Source organism: Pristis pectinata, chromosome 5, assembly GCF_009764475.1.
Source record: "Pristis pectinata isolate sPriPec2 chromosome 5, sPriPec2.1.pri, whole genome shotgun sequence".
NCBI lineage: Eukaryota > Metazoa > Chordata > Chondrichthyes > Rhinopristiformes > Pristidae > Pristis > Pristis pectinata.
Window position 1 is genome coordinate 85,120,503 of NC_067409.1, and position 23,934 is coordinate 85,144,436.

A 23,934-nucleotide genomic window follows, 5' to 3' on the forward strand; every position below is an offset into this window, starting at 1 on the left:
AACTACGTTCCAGGCAATATCCTGGTGAATCTCTGCTGCACACTTTCTATTGCTACCGTATCCTTCCTGTATTGTGGTGACCAGAACTCCACGCGATAGTCTGTGCAGTCTAACCAATGTTTTGTACAACTCCAACATGACATCCCAACTCATACAAAATGCTCAGTCTATGAAGGTAAGCATACCAAGTGCCTTATTCACTACCCTATTCACCTGTGTTGCCACTTTCAGAGAGTTAAAGACTTGCACTCCAAGGACTCTGTACATCAACACTCCTAAGGTCCCTCCAGTTTACCCTATCCCTCCTAACAGAATTTGACCTCCAAAGGTGCATTACCTTGTAGTTCTCCGGATTAAATTCCATCCGCCACCACTATGCCTAACTTTACAACTGATCTATATCCCACTGTATCTTGAAGCAACCTTATTCGTTATCTACAACTCCACCAACTTTTGTGTTTTCTGCTAATTTACTAATCATACCCCCTTCATTCTCATCCTAGTCATTTACATATTTTGCAAACAACAAAGGCCCCAGCACCAATCCCTGCTGTACAGCTTCTGTTGCAGGTTTCCAGTAAGAAAAACACCCATCCACCACTACCGTCTGCCTTTTATCACCCAGCCAACTTTGGATCCAGTTCACCAACATGTCTCAGATCCCTTGTATCTTAACCTTGTGGAGCAGTCTACCATGCTTGACCTTGTCAAAAGCCTTACTAAAGTCCATATAGACAACATCTACTGCACTGTCTTCATCAATCTCCTTGGTTACCTTCTCAAAAAACTCAATCAGATATGTGAAGCATGATCTCCATTGTACAAAACCATGCTGACTCCTCTTCATCAGTCCCTGCCTTTCCAAGTGAACATAGATCCTGACCATTAGGATCTGCTCCAACAACTTCTGTACCACTGAAATAAGGCTCACTTGCCTGTAGTTGCCAGATTTATCCCTACTGCCCTTTTCAAACAAGGGGATAACATTAGCTATCCTCCAGTTTTCTGGTACCTCACCTGTGACTAATGAAGATGCAAAAATCTCTGGCAGAACCACAGCAATCTCCTCCCTTGCTTCCCTTAGCATCCTGAGGCAGATCCTGTCCGGTCCTGGGGATTTATCCATCCTAATGTGCTCCAGTATTTCTTGCACTTTCCTCTTTCCTGATACAAATGTGCTCTGGAATATCAGCATATCCCTTAACTCTCCAGCCCCCATGCCCTTCTCCCTGCAGTATTCATTTAGGATCTCACTGTATCCATGTGAATTCCAAAATCAACCATTCCAGGTGAAAATGTTCTTCCAATCTCCTTCTTGAATGGCCAGTCCCTTGGTTCCAGACAATCCAGCCAGAGAAACATTATCCCCACATCAACCCTATCAAGCCCCAGAAGAATTATGTACATTTCAATGAGATAACGTCTAAACTCTGGTGAGTATAGCTCCAGTCTGCATAATCTGCCCTTATATATTAAACCTGCTGCCTCAGGAACCAATTTGGTGAATCTTTGCACTCACTCAGTTGCCTATACGTTCTTCTTTAGGTAGCACCAGATCTGTACACCAGAATATTCCAGAGTCTGCGTAGGCCCTATGTAATTGCAGCCTATACTCTTGTACTCTTGCAATGAAGACCAACATTCCATTTGCTTCCTGTAAGGTGACTGTAGCTGTCTTTTAACTTTTAATGATTCTTGCACAAAACACACCAGGTCCCTCTGAACACAACACCATTTAATCTCTCACCATTTAGAAATGGTTCTGCTTTTCTACAATTTCTTTGAAAGTGGATGAACTCAGTGTTCATTTTGCAATCTGAAATGAATAAGAGCAGGTCGATTGATCACACAGGCTTTGTAATCAGCCTTTCTTACCAAATTTTATTATTTATTCATTCACAGGATGTGGCTGTAACTGGCAATATTGGCACTTATTGTCCACCCCTAAGTTCCCCTCAACTGAAAAGGCAGTTAAGAATCAACAACATTTTGGATTTGGCTTTACAATAATCCAGCTTTTTCATAATTACTGTTACTGAGATGAGCTCATTTCTAGATTCCAGATTTACTTGATTACTTTGAGATTCAAGCTTGTACCTCTGGATTAATGGTCCAACACCCTGGCCACTATAGCAATTAACCACAGTGCCACTGTACTCATTAAATGAACATCCATCTCTGTGCGTACATATACGCATGTACATGGGTCTAGGCTTACTTGCTGCTATTCCCCCTGTCCTACCCAAGGATACGGAAGGAAATTACCACTTCAGATGAAGTAAACCAGTTTAGCACAACCAGGGATTAACCCAGGTTCACCTCGTCTCTTGGTCTGATAAGCAAAGTGGAAATCTTATTTTATTTTTCATTAATATAGATATTATGAGCAAGCATACAACACTCAAGATATTTAATGAGTTTCAGCCTTGAATTGGAAGTGTGTAATCACTAAATTACACTGAGGGCAAATAAAGGATAATTGCTGTGAGGGGAAAGAAAATCAAAAGCGCAATTAGATTATCAGAGCCGTATTTGCTCATTGTATTTCCCAGCTTTGTAATTTCTCTCAATGTACTTGATGGTCAAACATTACATTTATCTTTTGGCAAATAACTTGCTTTGTTTTCATTATTTACAAAGGGAGCTGTGTGATTTTTTTTCAGCTTTTATATTAGATCAATAGTTATTTCTTGGGCAGACATAATACTTGTTTTTTCATAGTGACCACGGAGGATCAGACAGTTTACTGACGATTTTGTGAATGGTGTTCAGTGATGCAGAGAGGAACCTGCCCATTTGTAAACTGCAATAATGATAGTCTGCTTCAGCTGAGTCATTATAGGAGCAGGATCAACAACATTTAGTTCATGTTTCCATTTCCTGTTCTGTACAAGGGCTCAAGTGGGCAGTACTTGATATTAATGTATGTTTCCTTGTCGAAAGGAATACTGGGAGCAAATTGATGCCATGTCATATGTAATTAATTTGTGTAGAATGTTTGTATAATTTAAACATACAATTTATTCACGTAGTGGGAGTGAACTCTCCAACTATGCAGCACATACTTTCCAACAGGACGGATGTGTCAATAACCTGATTAAGAGTTTAACTCATACTTGGAATGACAATGAAATATTATTAATTTGTAGCCTCGGAGGTTGAAATATGAAAGCAGTGAAGTTTTATAACAGTTGCACTGGGCACTAATGAGACCAAATCTGGAGTACTGTGCACAGTTTTAGTCCACTGATTCATGAAAGAAATACTCTCATTACAGGCAATTTAGAGAAGGTTCACTTGGATGATCCTGGATATGGAAGGATTGTCTTAATGAAGAAAGGTTTAACTGGTTGTACTCAATGAAGTTTATAGGGGCAATCTTATTGAAATGGGTTTGACAGGATAAATATTGGGAGGATATTTCCCCTCATTGGAGAATTTTGGATCAAGGGTGTAATCTCAGAATAAATGAATATCTATTTAAAAATGACATGAAAAAGAATTTCATCGCTCAGGTGGTTGCTGGAATTCCTTGCCCCAGAAAACTGTAGAGGCTGCATCCTTGAATATGTCCAAAGATTGGACTAATTTTCAATCATTAAAAGAATCCAAAGGTTATAGAAATAGGACAGGAAAGTGGAAGAGGAAAGATAGATCAGCCATGAACTTATCACATATAAGAAGCATTTACAGATCAATGGCATTTACAGATCAATGGACTACTACCCATTCCTTTGGTGTCCTCCCTCTCACCTATAACATGCCAATTCCTAAGAAGATGGGGAATACTGCGCAAAGCAAAATTGACCTAACTCTGCACCCTGTCACCAACATTCTGTTAAGTGGCAGGGCTGTGAATGTGGAGTAGGATCTCAATAGGTTTTCAGCTGACGCAAGAGCATCTGTAAAAAGCAAAAAAAAGTGAACCCAAAACCTGCATTCTTGTCACAAGTGGGCATTTCGTCACAGTGAATCAGAAGTTAATTGAAAGGCGAACACTTTGGCTCTCACCTTGATGTGTTTTTAACCCTTAAGGCACCCAACATGTAAAATGAAAAAAGACATATTTAACCGGTGGTTTCATTATCTTAGCATTTCCCAAAGCAAAGCCAGTGAGTATTTTTTTAACATGTAGCTATCACTGTAACATATGAAGTGCAACACGCAACAGCAATGAATTAATGGCCAAATAATTTGCTTTCATTGTTAACTGAGGGATCAATATTGTCAAGGGTGTCAGAAAGAATATACTTGCACTGTCTCAAAATAGTGTCTTCAGATCATTTATGTCAAACCAGGATAGAGGCAGAAAGGTGGTTTCAGGTAGGTGAGACTAGAACCAGGGGACATAGCCTCAAGATTCAGGGGAATAGATTTATGACAGAGATGAGGAGAAACTGCTTTTCCCAGAGTAGTGAATCTGTGGAATTCTCTGCCCAGGGAAGCAGTAGAGGCTACCTCATTAAATATATTTAAGACACAGTTAGATAGATTTTTGCACAGTAGGAGGATTAAGGGTTATGGGGAAAAGGCAAGTAGGTGGATCTGAGTCCACGGCCAGATCAGCCATAATCTTATTGAATAGCGGAGCAGGCTCGACAGGCCAGATGACCTACTCCTGCTCCTATTTCTTATGTTCAACATGTTCTTGGTTTAACTTCTCATTGTAAAGACAATAGTTTCATTAGATTGTGAACCTGGATTATATTCTGCAACTGTACGGCACAGATTTTTGTCACATCATATTCATAATTCACTAAAGTAGAATAATTTTTCTTCCCAAGAAAGAAATGTCTAACTTGGAGAAAGAAACTCACCTTTGAAGGGATGGCCATTAAGTTTTTGGATTTTTGGAATATAATGGAATCAAGAAATGTGGGTTTAATACAAAAAAATGGCACTGAAGTAAAAGATCAGCCATGATCTCATTTGATGGTGTTGGAGGCAAGAAGGGCTGAATAGCCTACTCCTGCTACTCTTTCTTATGTTCTTACACTTATATTGCAAAGGTATAGCTCATCTGATCTTGGAGTCCCTGATACTGATCCTGAAATGGAAAAGTCTTCGACAATCCAGCACTTTTCAAGGTACAAGCATTTGAGAAAAGGATAAGTTGTTGCACTTGACTCTTAAAATGAATAATGAGATGAATCAGTTCAGTGAATTCCCAATTTTGGTCTTGCTCCAGGGAAGAGGTATGAAGGAGAGGTTACAGTCACCTTAATTCTGGTGATCATGGCAACCAGCTTTGATGTAATACTCGAAACTGTCTTAAAAAAACAACTATACACACTATCGTTCCTCCCCACGACAGTTAACCAAGATGAGTTTCTGATGGATCATCTCTCAACCATGTCAAAGTATACAAAGTGACCACTTGACTGATTGAATTTGGTATATAGATTTGGCAGAATCTTCCTCATTCTTAGCATCATCTAACTCCTCACCCCTTGAATTAATTGGTGGCTATCTGATATGAAGTGAGCAAATAAAAATCCCATCAATTCTTAAATGATTTTACTCAGAGCGGGGCATGAAAACCTCAGAGGGTGAAATTGGCTTAGGTTTGACTTTTCCTTGTGTATTCGGGCTATGAATCCACTCAGCAGGAATCAGATTAAGTCACTGGAAACTATATTAAGTTGAAGATTCACAAAAGCAGAATGTTTCTAATGAATTTCACTTAGTATCAGTTGTAAAGCTCAGAATTGTTTACCAATGGATTGTTAGATTTTACAGAATATTTAGTGTATTGGACCTTTAACGCCCGTGGAATTAGGTAATTTTTTTTTAATTATTGCATGAAACTATTCCCTCATGACTCCAGATACTCGGCAGTTTTCTGAAAAGGTAAGGAAGTAGTGTACTTGCATTACTGTTGGAGTCAAAGACTTTAGTGAGGTCAAGAAAGACCACGTCATAGTGTAATACACCATGGAAACAGATCCCTTGACCCATCTTGTCCTTGCCAACCAAGATGCCCACACTTGGTCCATATCCATAAGTATTGGTTGGTGTTGCTCCCTGTAGCTTTCTTGGAGTTGTTTAATGGTGGAGTCATCGTGCCTGTAAATGGACAGAATCTGTGGTGCGATATGGCGAGTAGTTCTTCAGCTCCTGGAAGGAAGCAGTTGTGAGGACTCTGACAATGACCACCCTATGGCAGGGAAACCTCTCTCAATCTTGATTATGGCATTTTTGAAGTCCTGTGGTATGTAGTCTTCTTCCCAATCCTGGAGAACAAGGTTTGTGACTAAGGTGTTCCTTTGCAAAATTTTTGAATCTTCAGCAAGAATATCCTCTGATCCAAAGCCTTGTTTTTTAGTTGTTTTTATTTTGGTGAAGGTTGGTGGCAAAAATAGATGGGACACTTTTCTGTGGAATGGAGTCAAGGACAGAGTCATGATTGAGGAGTTTTTCATTGTTGCATCTTGGGGTGCTGAATGCCTGTCTGTCCTTGATTAGTTCACCTTCATTCTTGATTCTCAGTTTGGAGGGGTGGTGGGGGGTGCTTTATTGGTTAGGTTATAGATGGCCTTGACAGTGTTGAAGAATCAGTGGATGCCATGGTTATCAGTGAGGTTGCCCTCTTTCTATCCATCATTGGTCTTTTAGGTCATGCCAACCTCAGCAGTTGAGCTGCAGTATGCGGACGATGCTGGTTTATACACTAGTTCAGAGGCCGAACTCAAAGTCTTCCCAGCTCATTCAGTGAAAAGAGGATGGGCCTTACGCTTAATATCCACAAAGACTAAGTTCCTCTACCAACTGTCTTTGCTGTACAGTGCACCTGCACAGCCTTTGGCCAGTTGAGGAAATGGGTGTTTGAAGATCAATAACTTCAAACATTCTACAATGGCCTTCCTAAATGCTTCTGAAACAGAAATTGCTTACAGAAAGTACCTCAAAGCACTGGAGAGGATTCACCCAAGGCTTTGTAAAATCCTCCAAATCCACTTGCAGAATAAGCAATCCAAGTGGGTGGCTGCTCATAAGCCAGCATCCCCAGCACTGAAGCTCCATGAGCCTGTCATATCATTCGCATGCCCAACACCAGACACTAGAAATGGACACTCTATTCTGAGCTTTATCATGGCAGGAGATTACCAGGAAAAGCCTACTTGAGAAATTGTAACATCCCCACCAACTTCTGGGTACCTCTGGCCCAGGATCCTCAAAGTTGTGAAGCAGCATTTGGGATGACTTTGAGAACCTTGTATCCATGCACATGGATCACACACAAGCCCAGCAAGGAAGGATAACACCACCTCCCACCCACCATGTCGAGCATCTTCCTGCACAGTCTGTGGGTCTCAAATTGGCCTCCTGAGTCACCTCAGGACGTCAGGTGTGGAAGCATGTCATCCTGGATCCCACAGGCCTGCTTCAAGAAGGCATACTTACATTATTCATAATCTCGGTATGCTCCTAAGTGCTTTGCAGCCAGTGCTATGTTTGAAAGTGTTGTCACGGCTGTAGGTGAAAAGGTAGAGTAGCTAATTCACAGGCTGTAAAGTCCACAACAATATAGCTATGTGAGCAGATGACGTGTTTTCCTTCTGTGATTGAAGGATAAATGTTCTTCCTGTATTTTGGAAAGAATTCCTTACTCTGAGATGCAGGAAGTGTGTGAGTTTATCTCTTCTAAATTTCAGTACCTGATTCAGTAATAAAAACAGAAAATGCTGGGAAAAGTCAGCAGGTCAGACAACATTTGTGGGAATAGAAACAGCATTTCAAATGAAGGACTTTTCCTCAGACTTGAGAATAACAGAAGTAATTTGATCTGGGTAGCAGCAAAATGTAGGTGAAACCAAGGGAATTTCTCTGGTCCATAAGACCATAAGACAAAGGAGCAGAAGTCGGCCATTTAGCCCATCGAGTCTGCTCCACCATTTTATCATGACCTGATCTATTCTCCCATTTAGCCCCACTCCCCCGCCTTCTCACCATAACTTTTGATGCCCTGGCTACTCAGATACCTATCAATCTCTGCCTTAAATACACCCAATGACTTTGCCTCCACAGTTGCCATAGCAACAAATTCCACAGATTCACCACTCTCTGGCTATAGAAATTTCTCCGCATCTCTGTTCTGAATGTGTGCCCTTCAATCCTGAAGTCGTGCCCTCTTGTACTAGACTCTCCTACCATGGGAAACAACTTTGCCACATTACTCTGTCCAGGCCTGTTAACATTCAAAATATTTCTATGAGGTCCCCGCTCATTCTTCTGAATTCCAAGGAGTACAGCCCAAGAGCCGTTAAACATTCTTCATATGTTAACCCTCTCATTCCTGGAATCATTCGAGTGAATCTTCTTTGAACTCTCTCCAATGCCAGCACGTCCTTTCTTAAATAAGGAAGAAGTTGGTGCTGGCAAGATAGGGTTAAGCTACTATGGCAATGTATTCATCTGAAACATTAACTGTTTCTCTTTCCACAGATGCTGCCTGACTTAGTTTTTCCAGCATTTTCCATTTTCTACTTTTTCTTACACGCATAAGACTACCCTGCTGGGCAGGTTCCAACACCTTATCACCAACAACACATTACACAGGCCTAGTAGCTTAATGTGTTGCTAAGTCCCCAGTAAGCCATTTTGATTCATCCTATCACATGCACTCCCTTTGTTCTGCACATTCCTCCCCCCAGCTTCTCTCCTACCAAAAGCTAAATTACATCTTTCTCTTTCCCAGTTATGACTAAGGGTTACTGACTCAAAACTTCAACTGTTTCTGCAGTTGCTGCTTGACTTACTGGTTTTTTCCAGCATTTTCTGTTTTTGTTTCAGATTTCCAGCATCTGCAGTTTTTCCAATCTTCATTTCCTATAGTACAGTCCTTTTAATGTATCAGTTTCAGAACTGAAATTATTGTATCTGCCAAAGCAATGGGCGTATCTAAATTTTGGAGCAATGATGAGCAACATTGAACTAAAAATTGCATTAGTGTTCTGATGAGGAAGTTTGGCTGAATTCAGCTGTAGGGTGCAGGTGACCCCGGTATTACGGCAGTTTGGGTAATGAAAATTCGCCCTTACAGAATTCATAAACCACTACCAAAAAATCTGCCATACAGAAGAAAAATTTGCTCTCATGAAATTTGTGTTAAAAAAATTTAAATAAATAAACACAACATGTTTTGCATCTTGCATTTCTTGACGTACATGCAGATGATGCGGCTTTGCGTTACTGAAAATCGTGATACGGACCGTTTTCTAGGAACACAAACTCCTCCTCCCCCATAACACGAGAGTCACCTGTATATGTAATCTGCATATGTAATACCAAACTGGTTGATAGTTTTGGGTTTCCACATGAGCTTGAGTTTAGTGCTGCACCCAAATCAACTTTAAAGCTGTAGTCAATTTGATACTGCCTCATTCAGGGGTGATCTAACTCTGTGCTTTTCAAAGAAAACAAAGGGTTTATGGAGCATATTTCCAGACCTCAGGATGTACTGAAGTAGTCTTGGTGAATGATGAAATGTAGGAAACATAGCAGCCCATTGAAATGTGGCAGTGAAATTACAGCCAATTTTTGTTAGTGTTGATTGAGTATTTTTTTTACTATATTATAGTAGAGACTATGCTTCAAAAGTATTTCATTAACTGTAAAGCAGTTTGTGATATCCTGTGGTTTGAGTTCTGATAAATGGGAAGCTTACTTTTTAAAATGAGCAGGTGCTGGTTTGAGTTGTGTCATAGAGTGATATAGCATGGAAACAGAGCCTTTGGCCCACTGAGTCCGTGCCGACCAAGCATCCATTTACATTAATCCTTCACTAATCCGATTCTATTCTCCCTATATTCCCTTCAAGTCCCTCCAGATTACATCACTCACCTGCACACTGGGGGCAAGAACCCAGAGAAAATCAACATGGTCACAGGGAGAACATGCAAACGCCACATAGACAGCACCTGAGGATTGAACCAGGGTCTCTGGTGCTGTGAGGCAGCAACTCTATTAACTGCACCACTGTGCCACCCAGTGTGGTTTTTAAAGTTTCTCTTCTGTTTCCTATTAAGCTAAGGAATACTGAAATCAGAGCTCTTAAGCCTTTCTGGTGCATTATAACAGCTAGCTGGGATATTGCAAGTGGCCTACCCTTAACACTGCAGCAAACATGATGGAACAGGGAAGAGAATTTAATTAACGAGAAACAAATTTCTGACATGACCATCAATGCATGCAATGTTTTATTTAAAATAACTTTCACATGTATAATGCCTTTAATATATTAAACTATCCCAATGCACTTCACAGTCGGCATTTGAATATATAACAACCAAGACTGTACTACAAAATGATAGTGAAGACCATTAAGGCACCTTAAGATGTAAACGCAAGCTTTTTCATCCTTCTGTTAGCTTGTTTGATAAAAGACACTTGTGGTTTGAAAGATCATGGGTAAAAAAGGACAGTCATCCAGATTAGAACCAGAAAGAAGCGGGTTTTAAGGGACATCTTCAATGTTCAGAGAGATTAAGTGACAGAATTCAAGAATCTGGAACATAGCATAAGGCACAGCTGCCAATGATAAGTCAAAGGAAGTAGAGGATCCTAAAGGTGAAAGAAATGGAGAAAAATAGTATTGTTGGACGAAATTTTAACTCTATTTCTTTGTCCATAAATGCTGCCAGACCTGCTTAAATATTCCAGTAATTGCTATCTTTATTGCAGGCATGGGGATGGATCAGATAATAGAAACATTTGAATACATGGCAAATAATGGAAAACACATTAATTAACACAGGTCCCAGATTTCTAAAACTATTCAGGAACCTCTGTCGCAGTGGTATAAGTAAATCTTCATAGCTACATTAACACGGCCACAATAAATAATAAGTTATCTGGCCAACCGAAGTTTAAAAATCTTGGACCTATGTTAATTGATGTGATTTCCATTATTACAGTAATGTTGAATACGCATCACACTATTAATATGGAGCTACAAGAGACTGTAAATGCTGGAATCTGGAACAAAAAACAAACCTCTGGCAGAACTCTGAGTCGAGCAGCATCTGTGGAGGCAAAGGGATGGTTGACGTTTCGGGTCAAGACCCTGCATTCAGTCCTGATGCAGGGTCTCAACGCAAAACATTGACCATCCCTTTGCCTCCACAGATACTGCTTGACCCACTGAGTTCTTCCAGCAGTTTATATTTGCACACTATTGATGTGCTTTGCCACTTTATCACCCATGATGTTTCAGGCAGTGACTGCCTGCTGTTATCTCAACTGACAGAAGAAGGAAAGTAGTTGTGTTTATATCTTCAAGTTGTCATAGAGATCATAGAGAGCACAGAAATGCCCCTCTGCCCACCTAACCCTCATTGACATCACCCACCCATTTACATTAATCCTGCATGAATCCCATTTTGTTTTATTCTCCCCACATTCTCATCAACTCTACCTAGATTCTACCACTCACCTACCCACTAGGAATAGCTTACAGTGGCCAATTATTCAACCAACCCAGTATCTTTGTGATGTGGGAGGAAACTAAAGCACCTGGAGGAAACCCACATGGTCACAGGAAGAATGTGCAAATTCCACACAGACCACACCTGAGGTCAGGAATAAATCTGGGTTCCTGGTGCTGTGAGGCAATGGCTCTACTACTCTGCTGTCCTATGTTCTTTACAACTAAAGAACTAACTTTGTGGTGTGGTCACTGTTGTCATGTAGGGAAATGCAACCAGCAATCGGCACTCAAGGATGACTTCCATTAATACGATGCTATTAATGTAAACCACCCAAAGCCTTTCCAGAGAAGCAAGATCCAACATGGCTAACACTGAGCCAAAGGAAGAGACATTTGGATAGGTGTCCAAGAAGGGTCTTCTAAGCAGCAGAGAAAGGCAGGGAGACTTAAGTGAGGATTCCACCGTTTCATGTTGTCAGTCTCAAGTCAACAATGATTGTTCCCAATAATTTAGGGCATGTAATTTTAGTTCTCTGTCACATAAAAACATTGATAAAATAATCATTGAATGTATTAACTGTTCCCTAGCCCCAGTTCCTTTGTACACTCATTAAGAATTTAGGATCATCAATTATATCTCTCATTCTGCCTCCTTATCTTACTTGTAGGATTTTTTCCAGTTTAGATAAGTGGAGGAAATAGATTTCTCACCAGGTGTGATTTAAGTAATATTGCCACAGCCATAGTTTTTTGAAAAGTGTTGATCAAACAGTGTTGTCTTCCATTTTGCTAAATACAGTGGTCTGGCATGGTCAAATTAAAGTCTTATTAGAATTACTTTCACAAATAGTCAATATTAATGGTAATCCTTTTAAGACAACAAATTAAAGATATTTATTTTCTTTCCCAAATGGAATCTGCTACATTTAGCCAGTAACTGATGACCTAAATAATGTGTTCAAACCATGAAATTTCCTTGTGTAAATGTAGTATAGTTAGTATTAGCAGTAAAAGGGTTATTGTGGCTTTAAGAATGCAGCGTTGTTAAGTTCACAGTCAAGTAATTGACTTCTCTCTAGGTTGTAGCTTGGTAAACCAGACTTCAGATGCTCCAGAATGAACAGTAATGTTGTGCTGAGTTCTCAGTAGATAAGCTTGTTCAGTTTTTCACCATGAGATTACCTACAGTATCCAGATTTTATTGTAAGATTGCCCTCATTGCAGTAATGATCAGTTACATTAGACTGAGGCCACTATGATTGGTGCTTTTATGGGTTCCAGTCTGTTTCAAATAGAGGCAGCAGTATTCCATTCAGCCCTGTTAGATTTTCGATAATATCCAAATTTTGTTTGTCCTCACTGGTTTCATATCCTTTAATACACCTGGGTAACAAATGTCTTTTCGATCTCATATTTAGAATTTCAGCAAGCTTTTGGGCAAGAGTGGAATGATGCTGTTCTTAAGGTCTGTCCCTTTCTTGCTGATCTTCCAAACATTGCTAATACCTGGGGCTTTGTCCTTTCCATCTAACACTTTGGGTGTAAAGTATTTTTCTCATATCTTTTCCCTCCAGTTCTCCTGAAGCATCATGAGTGGAAATTACACATGTGACTGGAATTTTAAAGCTGTAGAGGACCACGTGCCAAGCCCAAATACAATGTCCCACAAAGCAATCAAACATTTCTCCGGCACAACCTTTTTTCTTTAAGTACCTAAGACGTTTTATTTGCAACACAGCACACAATACATTTCACCTTTATTTGTGGGATTATACTTAATATCTGTCCTTATCTATACTCCAAGTGCTATGTTCTGTACTGAGGAACTGTTGGAGGTTTTACCTGTTGGATGAGATTTTAAATCTAGTTCTCTGTTTGCCCTCCCATCTAACCATGAAAAATCCCATGGAATTTGTTGCCTTGCCAATAATTTATCCCTGAATCTACTTTATCAACAATAGATGATCTGATAATTATCGCATTATTTGTTACATCTTACTGTGTCCTTGGCTGCTGTATTTTCTGCATTGTAGCACTGACTTTCACAAAAGATGCTGTTTATTTGCAAGTCAGCTTTATTTTTCTAAATGAAATTTTTTCAATATTTTACATTTTCCACAATCTCAGGGTCTAATATGTGAGCATTTCACTTTGTAACAGTTGCATCTTCCTGTAGACATTTTTACAAACTTTCAGTAAGAAAAGTCAAATATGAATGTGGCATCTGAAAATTAATGGAAGTTGATTACTGGGGATGTTGCTTTTTAGGGTCTGATATTCTGTGGACATTGTAGGTCCTCTGTGTTTTTACCATGTTTTCTTTCCCCCGCTGCCTGTCTTTGTGTCACCTCCTTGGAGCTGCTAGGCAGACTTTGCAGTAGGAACCACTTTCCTCGCCCAATCTTAGGGTCCAATAGCACTGGCCTGACCCCCATTAAGGGTTCAACTCCCAAGTGCAGGTAGAAATACTGTTAGAAAGCCACAAAAAATAAAATGGATCTGGCCTTGGTTTAGTCATCAGAGAGGGGACAACTTCTTAACCCTATGGATGCTGGCTATACATTGGTCATGTTGCAAAAGTAAAAGGCAGTGGATGGGGGTAGGGTTCGGAGTATGGGGTTGATTCTTTATGTGATGTTATAATACAGACTTGCAGTAACAGTAAACCATATGAGGCAGACATGTTTTGTTCAGTGTCAAAAGTCTTTCAGAATTTTCTAGCAGAACTGACTACAGGAAATCTTCACAAATAGCCAACCAGAGCAGAATATCCTGCCCAATGGTAGTACAGTGTTAAGGGAGCCCTGGTGAACTGAAAAGTGCAGAACCTCCAGAGAATTCCAGGAAAGGAACCTCTATGGAAACCATCCAGAATGTGTTGCAAATCTTAGGCCTGCAGCCATTTCTGTGTCAGTGCTTTCATTATAAATTCCTATATGCACATTCATTAGGAAACTGCTAGCATAAAGTTATGCCACAATTTACATTCCCCTACATCATCGCCTCCATCTCTGCCACCATAGAATGGTGTACTAAATAATGAAGTTAATGGGCAAGTTTACATTGGTGGTTTCAGTTAAAACTATGGATACAGAAATTAAGAGCAGAAATATAAAATGAGAACAGCATGCGACTTTAAAATGGGGACAGAATTTTCTGTGTGTACTCTTATCCAGTTCTGCAGTGGGTTGCTAGTATTTAAAGGAACACAGCAGTTAAAAGTAGCAACAAAGGGAACAAATCTGGTAGTGGCCTTCAAAAAGACTGTAATTGATTTGAAACCTGTCTTAGCTTTTCTGACATCTTTTTGGAGGAGCTTCTACCTGGTGTGATAAATGGAAAGGCAGGAAAGAGCATGGGCTACTGGGGGAGGGGCAGTACTTAAATGCCCTGCTTGATAACTGATGAAGTGAAGGTGCTGCTGTATGACTTGGGTGTGAGGAGGGTTGCTCTGTTTGCCACTCCAGAGTTCAGCAAAGCAGCATACCCTGCAGGAAGTGGCGGTCAGGCCCAACCCAGCGTGCAGTACCTGAAACACCTGGGAACAGATGTGGGAGAAGATGGCACACATTAAGGAAGCTGCCAAGGTAAGCCTTCCCAATTTACCTGGTTAATGGCCCTATTTGTATACTACAGCATATTGCCAGGTAGTCTATTGCAAATCTCCCGCTAGCCCAAGTCACATCCTCACATCTCCTTGCAGTGCTTTTAGTGTTGACTGTGCATGTCTGTAGCACTACATTACAGCTGCAACTTATAATTGGAAAGTGTTGGCATGCTCACAACTTCAAATATTAAAAGCATTATAACTCAAGTTGGCTGCATTGTAAATGGCGCTTGATAACCCCACTTTGGGTTGCAGTCACAGTATATGTGACATTGTTTGATATTGTTTTATTTAAAGGGATCTAATCTAAAGAAACCAAAGGCAAGCTCAAATACTCCAATACATTATTGTCAGTTCGAGCCATTATAACATAAAAAAACTTAAGGCATCTCTCTCAGCCGTATTAATACCATCTAGCTATGACAAACTGTACACATGCATACAAATAAGAATCAGACTCCGTTTGTGTCAAGCTCTGTGGCAAAAAAGTTGAGGCGATATTGTAGCATTGATCACCTTCCTGTCACACGCGCTTCGAGTGGGTCCAAACAATACAGAATTGTGTGTTCCTCTAATTAACTAACATAAAAGCACCAGCACATGTTCTTGAACACAGTGAGCATGAGGAGGTGGCAGAACTGAATGGGAGTAAGTGAAGAAAAAGTGATAGTGCCACAAGCATTAAAAATGTCACAAAAGGAGCAAGTGATAGTGTCACACAAGGAGTCAATATTAATCTCACACAAGGAAGAAATAATATCACCTGGTGGTGTCACAATGAGTGTAAGTGCCAGTTAATCAGCATAAAACATCTGTTATTTTGAAAATGAAGCAGTGATTTTTGTCACTAGAATTGCAGTTGGTTGTCTTCACCTTCTCAGGCAGACCCTTGGAATTGAGATTGGCAGCAATAAGACTTAGCTGTGTTATGTTGAAAAATATGCAACCACCTGGACAGTACCTTACCTGTGCTAGATGGGAAGGTGAATGAGCTCAGAAAATTTCACAAGGTTGGTGACCTTTAACTTGCTATTCCCCGTGATTTCAATAGGATCCACTCTAGGCAGCTTCTTCAAGGGATACAGTATTCACTCTGGGTAAACTTGACTCTAATGGTGCAGACTTGTGAGTTTTCCAGATTCTATTCAGATTTGACAGCCTGAATAAAACCTCTGGTTGCGAGCATCAGTGACAAAGTTGATCCAGTTTCAGATTGTCACAATGAGAATGAGGAGAGTAGTTAGGAGTGGTCTCGTGAAGATGATGGTTTTGGAGAATGAAAGATGTTAAAGGCTGGGTAGCACAGATGCACTTAGAGGGGAAAAAAATTAGAAAAATATTTAAAGCAGATAATGGAAGAGAGCAGAGCATATTGGTCTTTTGGGAGCTTTCACCAATAATGAGGAGCTGAACAATATCTTTGTGTGCTGTAAATCTCTTGAGCTTTGCCACTCATACCCTGCTGATTACTAGTGCTGCTGTCATACACTGACAGGGAGCATGCAGTAGATTACAATCTCCTCCGAGCTGCTGCCTTACCCTTTCTTCATCTTACGCTGGGCATATCTTTATGGCAGCATAGTTGAAGTTTGAAAATGTGTAGTGATGGGGAGGGTTGCTATTTTTGTGATTGCTTAGTGCTCTACATTTGTATCTAATATGCTGTCTTGTATATTTAGAATACTGTGTGTGTACTTTGTTGAAAATCACCTTAAACAACCTTGCACCCCATCGCTAATGTACCATGGCTTCAAAATGCACTAAGGATGCACAACACTAACTCAGGCAACCTTCTAGGCCAGCAATTCCAAAACCTGCAATTTCTGCTATCCAAAAAGGCAACCTTAGAAAGCACATGGGTCCCTAGATACCACACACCATTCTGATTTGGGCATATAATCACTGCTCCTTTGGTGTACCTGGGTCCAAATCCAGAAAGCTATCCATTAACACTATTGGAGTATGTTCACCATCAGACAGCAGCTGTTCAAAGCCCATATGTTGACCAAAATAAACCATCTGCCTATTGATATAGCTGTCTTCAATTTTCCATCAGACCAGTGGGCTATGCCATCACTGGAGAGGAAGCCACAAGTCTAGTGACAAGGACAATTTTTGGCCTTACTTTTTGCAGACATTTGTTTGTGCTTATGTATAACTTTTTATCCAGTTTAGTCTTAGTTCGATTCTTCTGAAGGTTCTCTTATAAATCGATGGATTTCAGCTGGTGCGTGATGACTTGGGGCCATTTTTGGTTTGTTCTTTGCAATGCAACAACATAGTCTTGGCTGACATTCCAGTGCAATACTATGGTGTTTGGGTAGAGACACTCACTTTCAGATGAGGCATTAAACCAAAGGGGCCCATCAGCACTCTCAGATGGGCATTAATGATATTATGGCACCACACAAAGGTGAGAGAGGACTTTTACTGGCATCCTCCTTGGTATTTATCCATCAACCAAAAGGTTGCTGGGTAATTACTTCTTTATTGTCTATTAGTTCTTCCATTCGTCACATTGGTTTCCAAGTTTCCTAGATTACAACAAATGTCTGCAAAATCATACAAGTACTTCGTTAACTCTGAGCTTTGAAGGGGGCAATAGAAATGCAAGATTTTACTGTTTCTTGGTTCCTACTTGGAATAATGGCAATAGCTGTGGTGTGTTGTACTGTTATTTTACTTCACTCCACTTTAGCCTGATTTGCTGAAGTTGGCAAGAATTCAACCTGTAACTGCTTTTGAAATTTGAACATATAAGAAATGACCAGGCACGAAGTCTGTACCACAAGTGATAACTGTACCCAGCAAATTGAAGTACCACAATATCAATGTCATTCTGTATGACTCTGAAACTGATGGTCAGGGCTAACCACACTTTGCATGTATTTTCAAATTAGCAGGAATGGGGTTGCCAGCTCTGGGTGTTTGTTTTTCAGGATATCCTGCCTCAGGCTAATCCAACCACAGCTCCTGCCATTGGTCCTACCTACAAATGCCCATTGCAAAGTGGATAGATTCTTTATTACCTTATTATTGATCTTGGTTGTCAGCTAACCGGTCTTTCTTCCCCCAGCACCAATACTTTCATGACTAGCAAATAAAAATATGTAAGTAAATCACTTTTAATGTTGCTTTTGATTTTCTCCTGGGTTGCCTACACCAGTGCCTGGAGGATCTTCCATCCCTGGAAAATCCTGTATAGTCCTGGAAGGCTGGCAGCTCTATTAGGAGAAAAGATGAAGTCAGTCAGAAACTGTTGTTTTTGAGAAACAAAGGTCTGCATTTTATTTAGCAGCTTTCACAACTTCTAACTATCCCAAAGTAATTTGTTTCCAATGAAATCATTTTTGATATGGTCAATTATAACTTGGGAAACAGGGCAGTCAAATTGTAGACAGCAAGCTCCCACAAACAACAAGTTAGTAATGACATGATATTCAGTTTTTGTGAGGTTGGTTGAAGGGACTTTTGTTGAGAACGCTGGGAATAAATATCTTGACCTCTTTTCCATGGACTCTTTACATCCACCTGAAAGAACAAATGTGCCTCACTTTAATAATGCAGCACTTACTCAGTTTTGCACTGGAGTATCATCCCAGATTTGTTTTGCTGGAATAGAATTTGAACCCACAATCTGTTAACATAAAGGCAAATGTGCAACCAGTGTCCACACAACGCTATTTCATTGTGAATTTCCGGTGATTGAAAAGGTGATATTCAAATGCTAATTTGTCAGGGTATATATTCTACCATCAAACCTAGAATTTTGTTAAAATGTCTTGGGGTACAAATTAATCCTTTGTTTTATGGGCTAAGTGCATAATATACTTACAAGGATGCAATGAAATCAGATTCTGAAATTCCTAACGAAGGGTGTAAAGAAGGTTCACTGTAGTACAATCCAGGAAAAGATTAATTCAAGTTATGTCCCTAATGAAAATATGCTGTCATAAAACAACAAGCTTGCAATGATTCTTTGGCATACTTTTTACTAACTGGTTACCTTTCTATAAAGTACTGCATATAATACCTTGACTCCAAAAGTACAAAACTGCAGGTGCTGGTAATCTGAGATAAAACAGAAAATGCTAGAAATACTGAGCAGGTCAGACAACATTTATTGAGAGAGAAATAGGGTTAATATTTCAGATTAATGACCTTTCATTAGAACTATGGGCCACTAATGCTATTTTGATGAAAAGCTACCCACATTAACTGTTTCTCTTTCCACAGTTGCTGCCTGACCTGCTGAGTCTTTCTAGCACTTTGTTTTTACTGTAAATTTAACTGTCTGGGGTTACCTTTGGAGAATGTTGTAAAGGGTTGATTTGTCAAAGCAGATGGTCTCTCTGTCTAGATAAACGACTCACCTTTAACGTTAGGCCTCGTGATCTTGATTACAGAAAATATTACAACAACTTCCATTGTTTTACATTTGTTTCAGTCCTCTCATGTTGTGAATTCAAAATGGAAGGAGTTAATCCAACACAAGCACACAACCAGAAAATAAAATAATATCTTACAGAAAACTCCCTCCTTCACCGGTGCTTCAGTGGAGAAATAATTGAAAATCCTTTTTTTTTCACAGTGAAGTATGCGGGAGATATGTTAACAGCTGTTTTCCCCATCCAAATTAAAATGCATTGTAACATCAACAAATCACACTATAAAATAAAGCCTGCACAATGTAACTAAAACATGTGGTACAAGATTATCCTAATCAGTCAAGTTCATCGTTATGTATTCTCGAAGATTATTTATACAACTAAAATGAGTTATTGTAGATAATTCTCAGATGCTTAATAGTCTGTGGCCAATTAGCTTCACCAAGAATTTATGAGATGTCAAATAATTGTTTAATAAAAGCTGCTGCAGATTTTACCCATAAGAGACTCTTAATTCAAGAGCTTTTTTTGTAGGTTACCAAGGATGTTAATTTCAGAATTGCTTTCCCAATTGCTAGATAAGAATCAATTAGCTGTTTCAAACGATGTATCTGAAAAAAGGTGATCCAAAGATCACCACAAGCTAACGTTATTATTCTTTGATTATCTGGTTTTCAGTTTTTAAAAAATCATTTTTTAAAATAGATTTGCAAAAAGTCTTGTGTTCATTCAGTGCCTTTCACTATCTTGCAATGTCCTCAATGCTCCAGAGCCAACAAAGTATAGTTTCATTTATAATGTAGAGAAATACAACAGATACTTGGCACAGAGCAAGGTGTCACAAAAAGCAACATCATGACTAAATTATCTGTTTCACTCATGTTGGTTGAGGGATATTGGCCAGAAAACCAGGAGAACTTGTATGCTCTTTGACAAATAATGCCCAGTAATCACTTGCCTCCACCTGAGAGGAAAAACACTGCCTCATCCAAAGAAAACTCTCAGCCTCTATCTCCTTTTGCCTCACCTCTTTGTAACCAAAGGAGTACTAGTGGGATGATCCCAGATTAGAGGTGACTGAATGCAAAAGGGAGCAAGTGATGAATTCCTTACTGGTGTCCTTCAGTGAGATTGAGGACTCTGAAGCGTTAGGCTTGTGCCATAACTCCAAGATTTTGTTTTAAGTTCATTGTTGTGATCTTGGTGTCACTGGCAAGACCAGCATTTACAGCCTATCCCTAATTTTTCTTAAGAACATGGTGCTTGGATACCACCTTGTAGGCTTCTGGTGAAGGTACTTCCATAGTGTTGTTGGACAGGGGAATTCCAGGATTTAGATCCAGCAAAGATGAAGAATCAGCAATATACTTCCAAGTCCATATTGTGTGTGACTTGGAGGGGATTCTGAAGGTGTTAGTGTTCGCCTGCACCTGTTGCTGTTGTTCTTCTTGGTAGTAGAGGGTTTGGGAGGTGCTGACGGAGTAGGTGAGGTGAATAACTGCAGTGCATTTTGTAGGTGATGCACACTGCAGCTACTGTGAGTTGGTGGTGGAAGCAATGAACATTGAGAGTGGTTGACAGGGTGCCAGTCAAGCGGGCAGCTTTGTCCTAGATGGTGTCAAGTTTCCTGTATGTTATTGCCATGGCACTCATCCAGGCAAGTGGGTAGATATTACAAACAAAATTCTCTCAAAATTTGAGCTTTTCATGGATGAGAGCAATGTAAAGTTGGCTAAATTGTCCATACTTCTCCCTTGCACAAAAGAGGTTTTTCTCTCCACTATAACTACATGCTCCCTGCTGCTGTTACTTGTCCACTCAATTAATGCATCAAAAGATGTATGGCTAGAAGTTCGTTCCTGGTCTGTTGTACTAAATGCATAACAGAAAAACAAAATGTAACAATGGTTAAATTGGTAGCAATACACACAAAATGCTGGAGAAACTCAATAGGTCAGGCAGCATCTATGGAGGGAAATAAATAGATGACGTTTCGGGTCGAGACCCTTCATCAGGACTGTGTATTGCTCCAGATTCCAGCAGCTGCAAAACCTCTTGTGACTCTGGTAAATTGGTAAATTGATTTATTTCTGTCACATATACTGAGGTACAGTGAAAAACTTGTCTTGCATACTGACCACACAGGTCAATTCATTACAACAGTGCATTAAGGTAGTACAAGGTAAAAACAATAACAGAGTGCAGGTTAAAGTGTTACAGTTACAGAAAAAGTGCAGCACTGGCACACAGTAAGGTGCAAAGTCACAACGAGGTAGATTGTGAGGTCAAAAGTCCATCTTATCATACATGGGAACTGTTCAGTAGTCTTATAACAGCAGGATAGAAGCTGTTGAGCCTAGTGGTACGTGCTTTCAGGCTTTTGTATCTTCTTCCTAATTGGAGGAGGGAGAAGAGAGAATGTCTGTGGTAGGTGGGATCTTGGCTGGCTGCTTTACCGAGGCAGTGAGAGGTATTGGCAGAATTCATGGAGGGGAGACTGGTTTTTGTGATGTGCTGGGCATGTTATACTTTGTATCCATAATTCAGGTGTGTTTCTAGGAAATGTGGGAACAGAACCAGGTGTGTTGCAAGGGAGCACAGGTGCCAGAGCCCTGATGTGTGAAAGAGAGCACAGGAACCGGGACCCTGGAGCAGAGTTAATTTTAACGTTGTTTTCTGCTAAGGTGAGTTTCTTGAACCAGTATATGGAGGCATATTGCAGATTTCCCATTTAAATTCATGTTCAATTGAACATTTTTACCAGCATTGACAAGATGGGGAAAAAAAATAGTTACAGCCGAAGTTGTTTCAAGTGGGCTGCTACCATTAGAAATGTACACATAAGAATTGGTAATGGAAAAATGCAAGCTCTTTGATTTTTACTGTTACGGATAAATAATTCTTGCATTTACATAATGTCCGGCAAATCATTGAAATATATTGAAGTAGTTAAGGTTATCTTGATGACACAGCTAAGTGGCATTGACTGGACTTGCATTACATCAAGTACAAATGATCAAATTAAAGTATTTAAGACAATTCAAACATTGAAGAGGATAGAAGGAAACTATATTCTCTGGTAGGGGAGACTGTATCCTTGGTTGGGTCCCTAACCTTAAAATTAGAGCTGGACTGTGAGGAAAGACATCCCCATAAAAGGCTAGTGGAAATCTGGAATTCTGTCCCTCAAAAAGTTATTAGATTTAGGTCTACTGAAATTTTCAAACTAAAATTGATAGATCTTTGCAAGCTATGAGTATTCAGGGTCACTGAACCAAGACCAGCAGTGGGAATTAAGTTGTGGATCACCATGAATGCTGGTATAAGTTCAAGGGTTTGAATGTCTTGCTCCTGAGCCTGTGTTCCAAATTGCAGTATCTGTTTAATGCTAGAAACATCTGACGGGCATCCTTGAGATAATAATCAATTGATTCCCGCAGCTGGTGATGTAAGCTGTGGGAGAAATATCAACCAGGATATTGGGAGGACCTGTCGCCTCTTCCTCGATAATGCATTATACTTTTAATGTTGACTGGAACTCGCAAACACATAGGCAGGACCATAGTTCAAGCTTGTTATCCAACAGACAGTGCTCACGACAAAGCAGTTCGTATGTTTTTGGTACTCCTTCAGGAGAGCAATACAGGGTCACAAAGTTAACAATGCTACTGACCAAGTCAATCCATTACTTGAGATCTATTGGATATTTTTTATGCTTTCACTTGAAACACTCAGCCTGAAAGGTTAATGAAAGCTGGTACTATTGTACCTTTCAAAGGGGAATTGAATAAATACTTGTAAGTCAAAAAAATGGGAACTCTAGGGAAAGTGCAAGGGAGTGTGTCTAATTGGAGTAATCTTTCAAAATGTCCACACAGACTTGGTGAACTGAAGGGCCTCCATATTATTGTACTTTCCCAGAACTTCTTGCATTGAGTTAGAAAAAGGACTATTCCTTTTCTGTTGTGACCAGCTCACGGAAAGTAAAAGAAAAAAGTTGTATTTAGCCAACATCTTCAATAACATCTGACATTCCAAAGCACATTGCAACCAATGAAGCAGTTCTATTGAAGTAATGTCCTTGTTGGAATATTGAAATTGAGGTAGTCAGTTGCTCACACCAAAGACCCATAGGCAGTGTAATGAACTAGTAATCAGCCATGTTTTTGATTGGTTGAGCTATAAATGTTGGCTGGGGTGGGGATTGGTGGTGGTTACTCTTCTTTGAAATGGGACTAGAGGACTTTTGAAAGAGAGGAGATTTGCTCTTGGTTTAACATCACCTCCAAAAGTGTTTATCATATCCTCTGGCCACAGAACACATTTTTGGTACTGAATTGAGAGTGGCAGCTTAGATTTTATGTCTTTGTGCTCTGAAATGGGACGATCATTTGACTTCAAGGTAATATTACCACTATTGAACCTTGGCGGGCAACGTGATTTTTGCATAGAAATCTTTTTTGTTTAATTATTTTGATTGCAGGATATTTACCACAGCCCGGGAAAGCAGT

At 39.9% G+C, this 23,934-nt stretch overlaps 1 protein-coding gene across 5 annotated transcripts in view; it reads left to right on the plus strand.

Annotated features, from left to right (window-relative positions):
* Window positions 1–23,934, plus strand: part of LOC127570353 (catenin delta-2-like) — a 909,541-nt gene that overhangs the window by 734,633 nt on the left and 150,974 nt on the right. For 4 of the 5 annotated variants that reach the window (XM_052015821.1, XM_052015825.1, XM_052015823.1 and 1 more), the window contains one exon: window positions 14,896–15,015. The exons of the other annotated variant lie outside the window; for it this stretch is intronic. In XM_052015821.1, coding sequence (XP_051871781.1) covers window positions 14,896–15,015 — 120 coding nt within the window. The remainder of the gene's footprint in view (window positions 1–14,895; window positions 15,016–23,934) is intronic. 5 annotated transcript variants of the gene reach the window in all.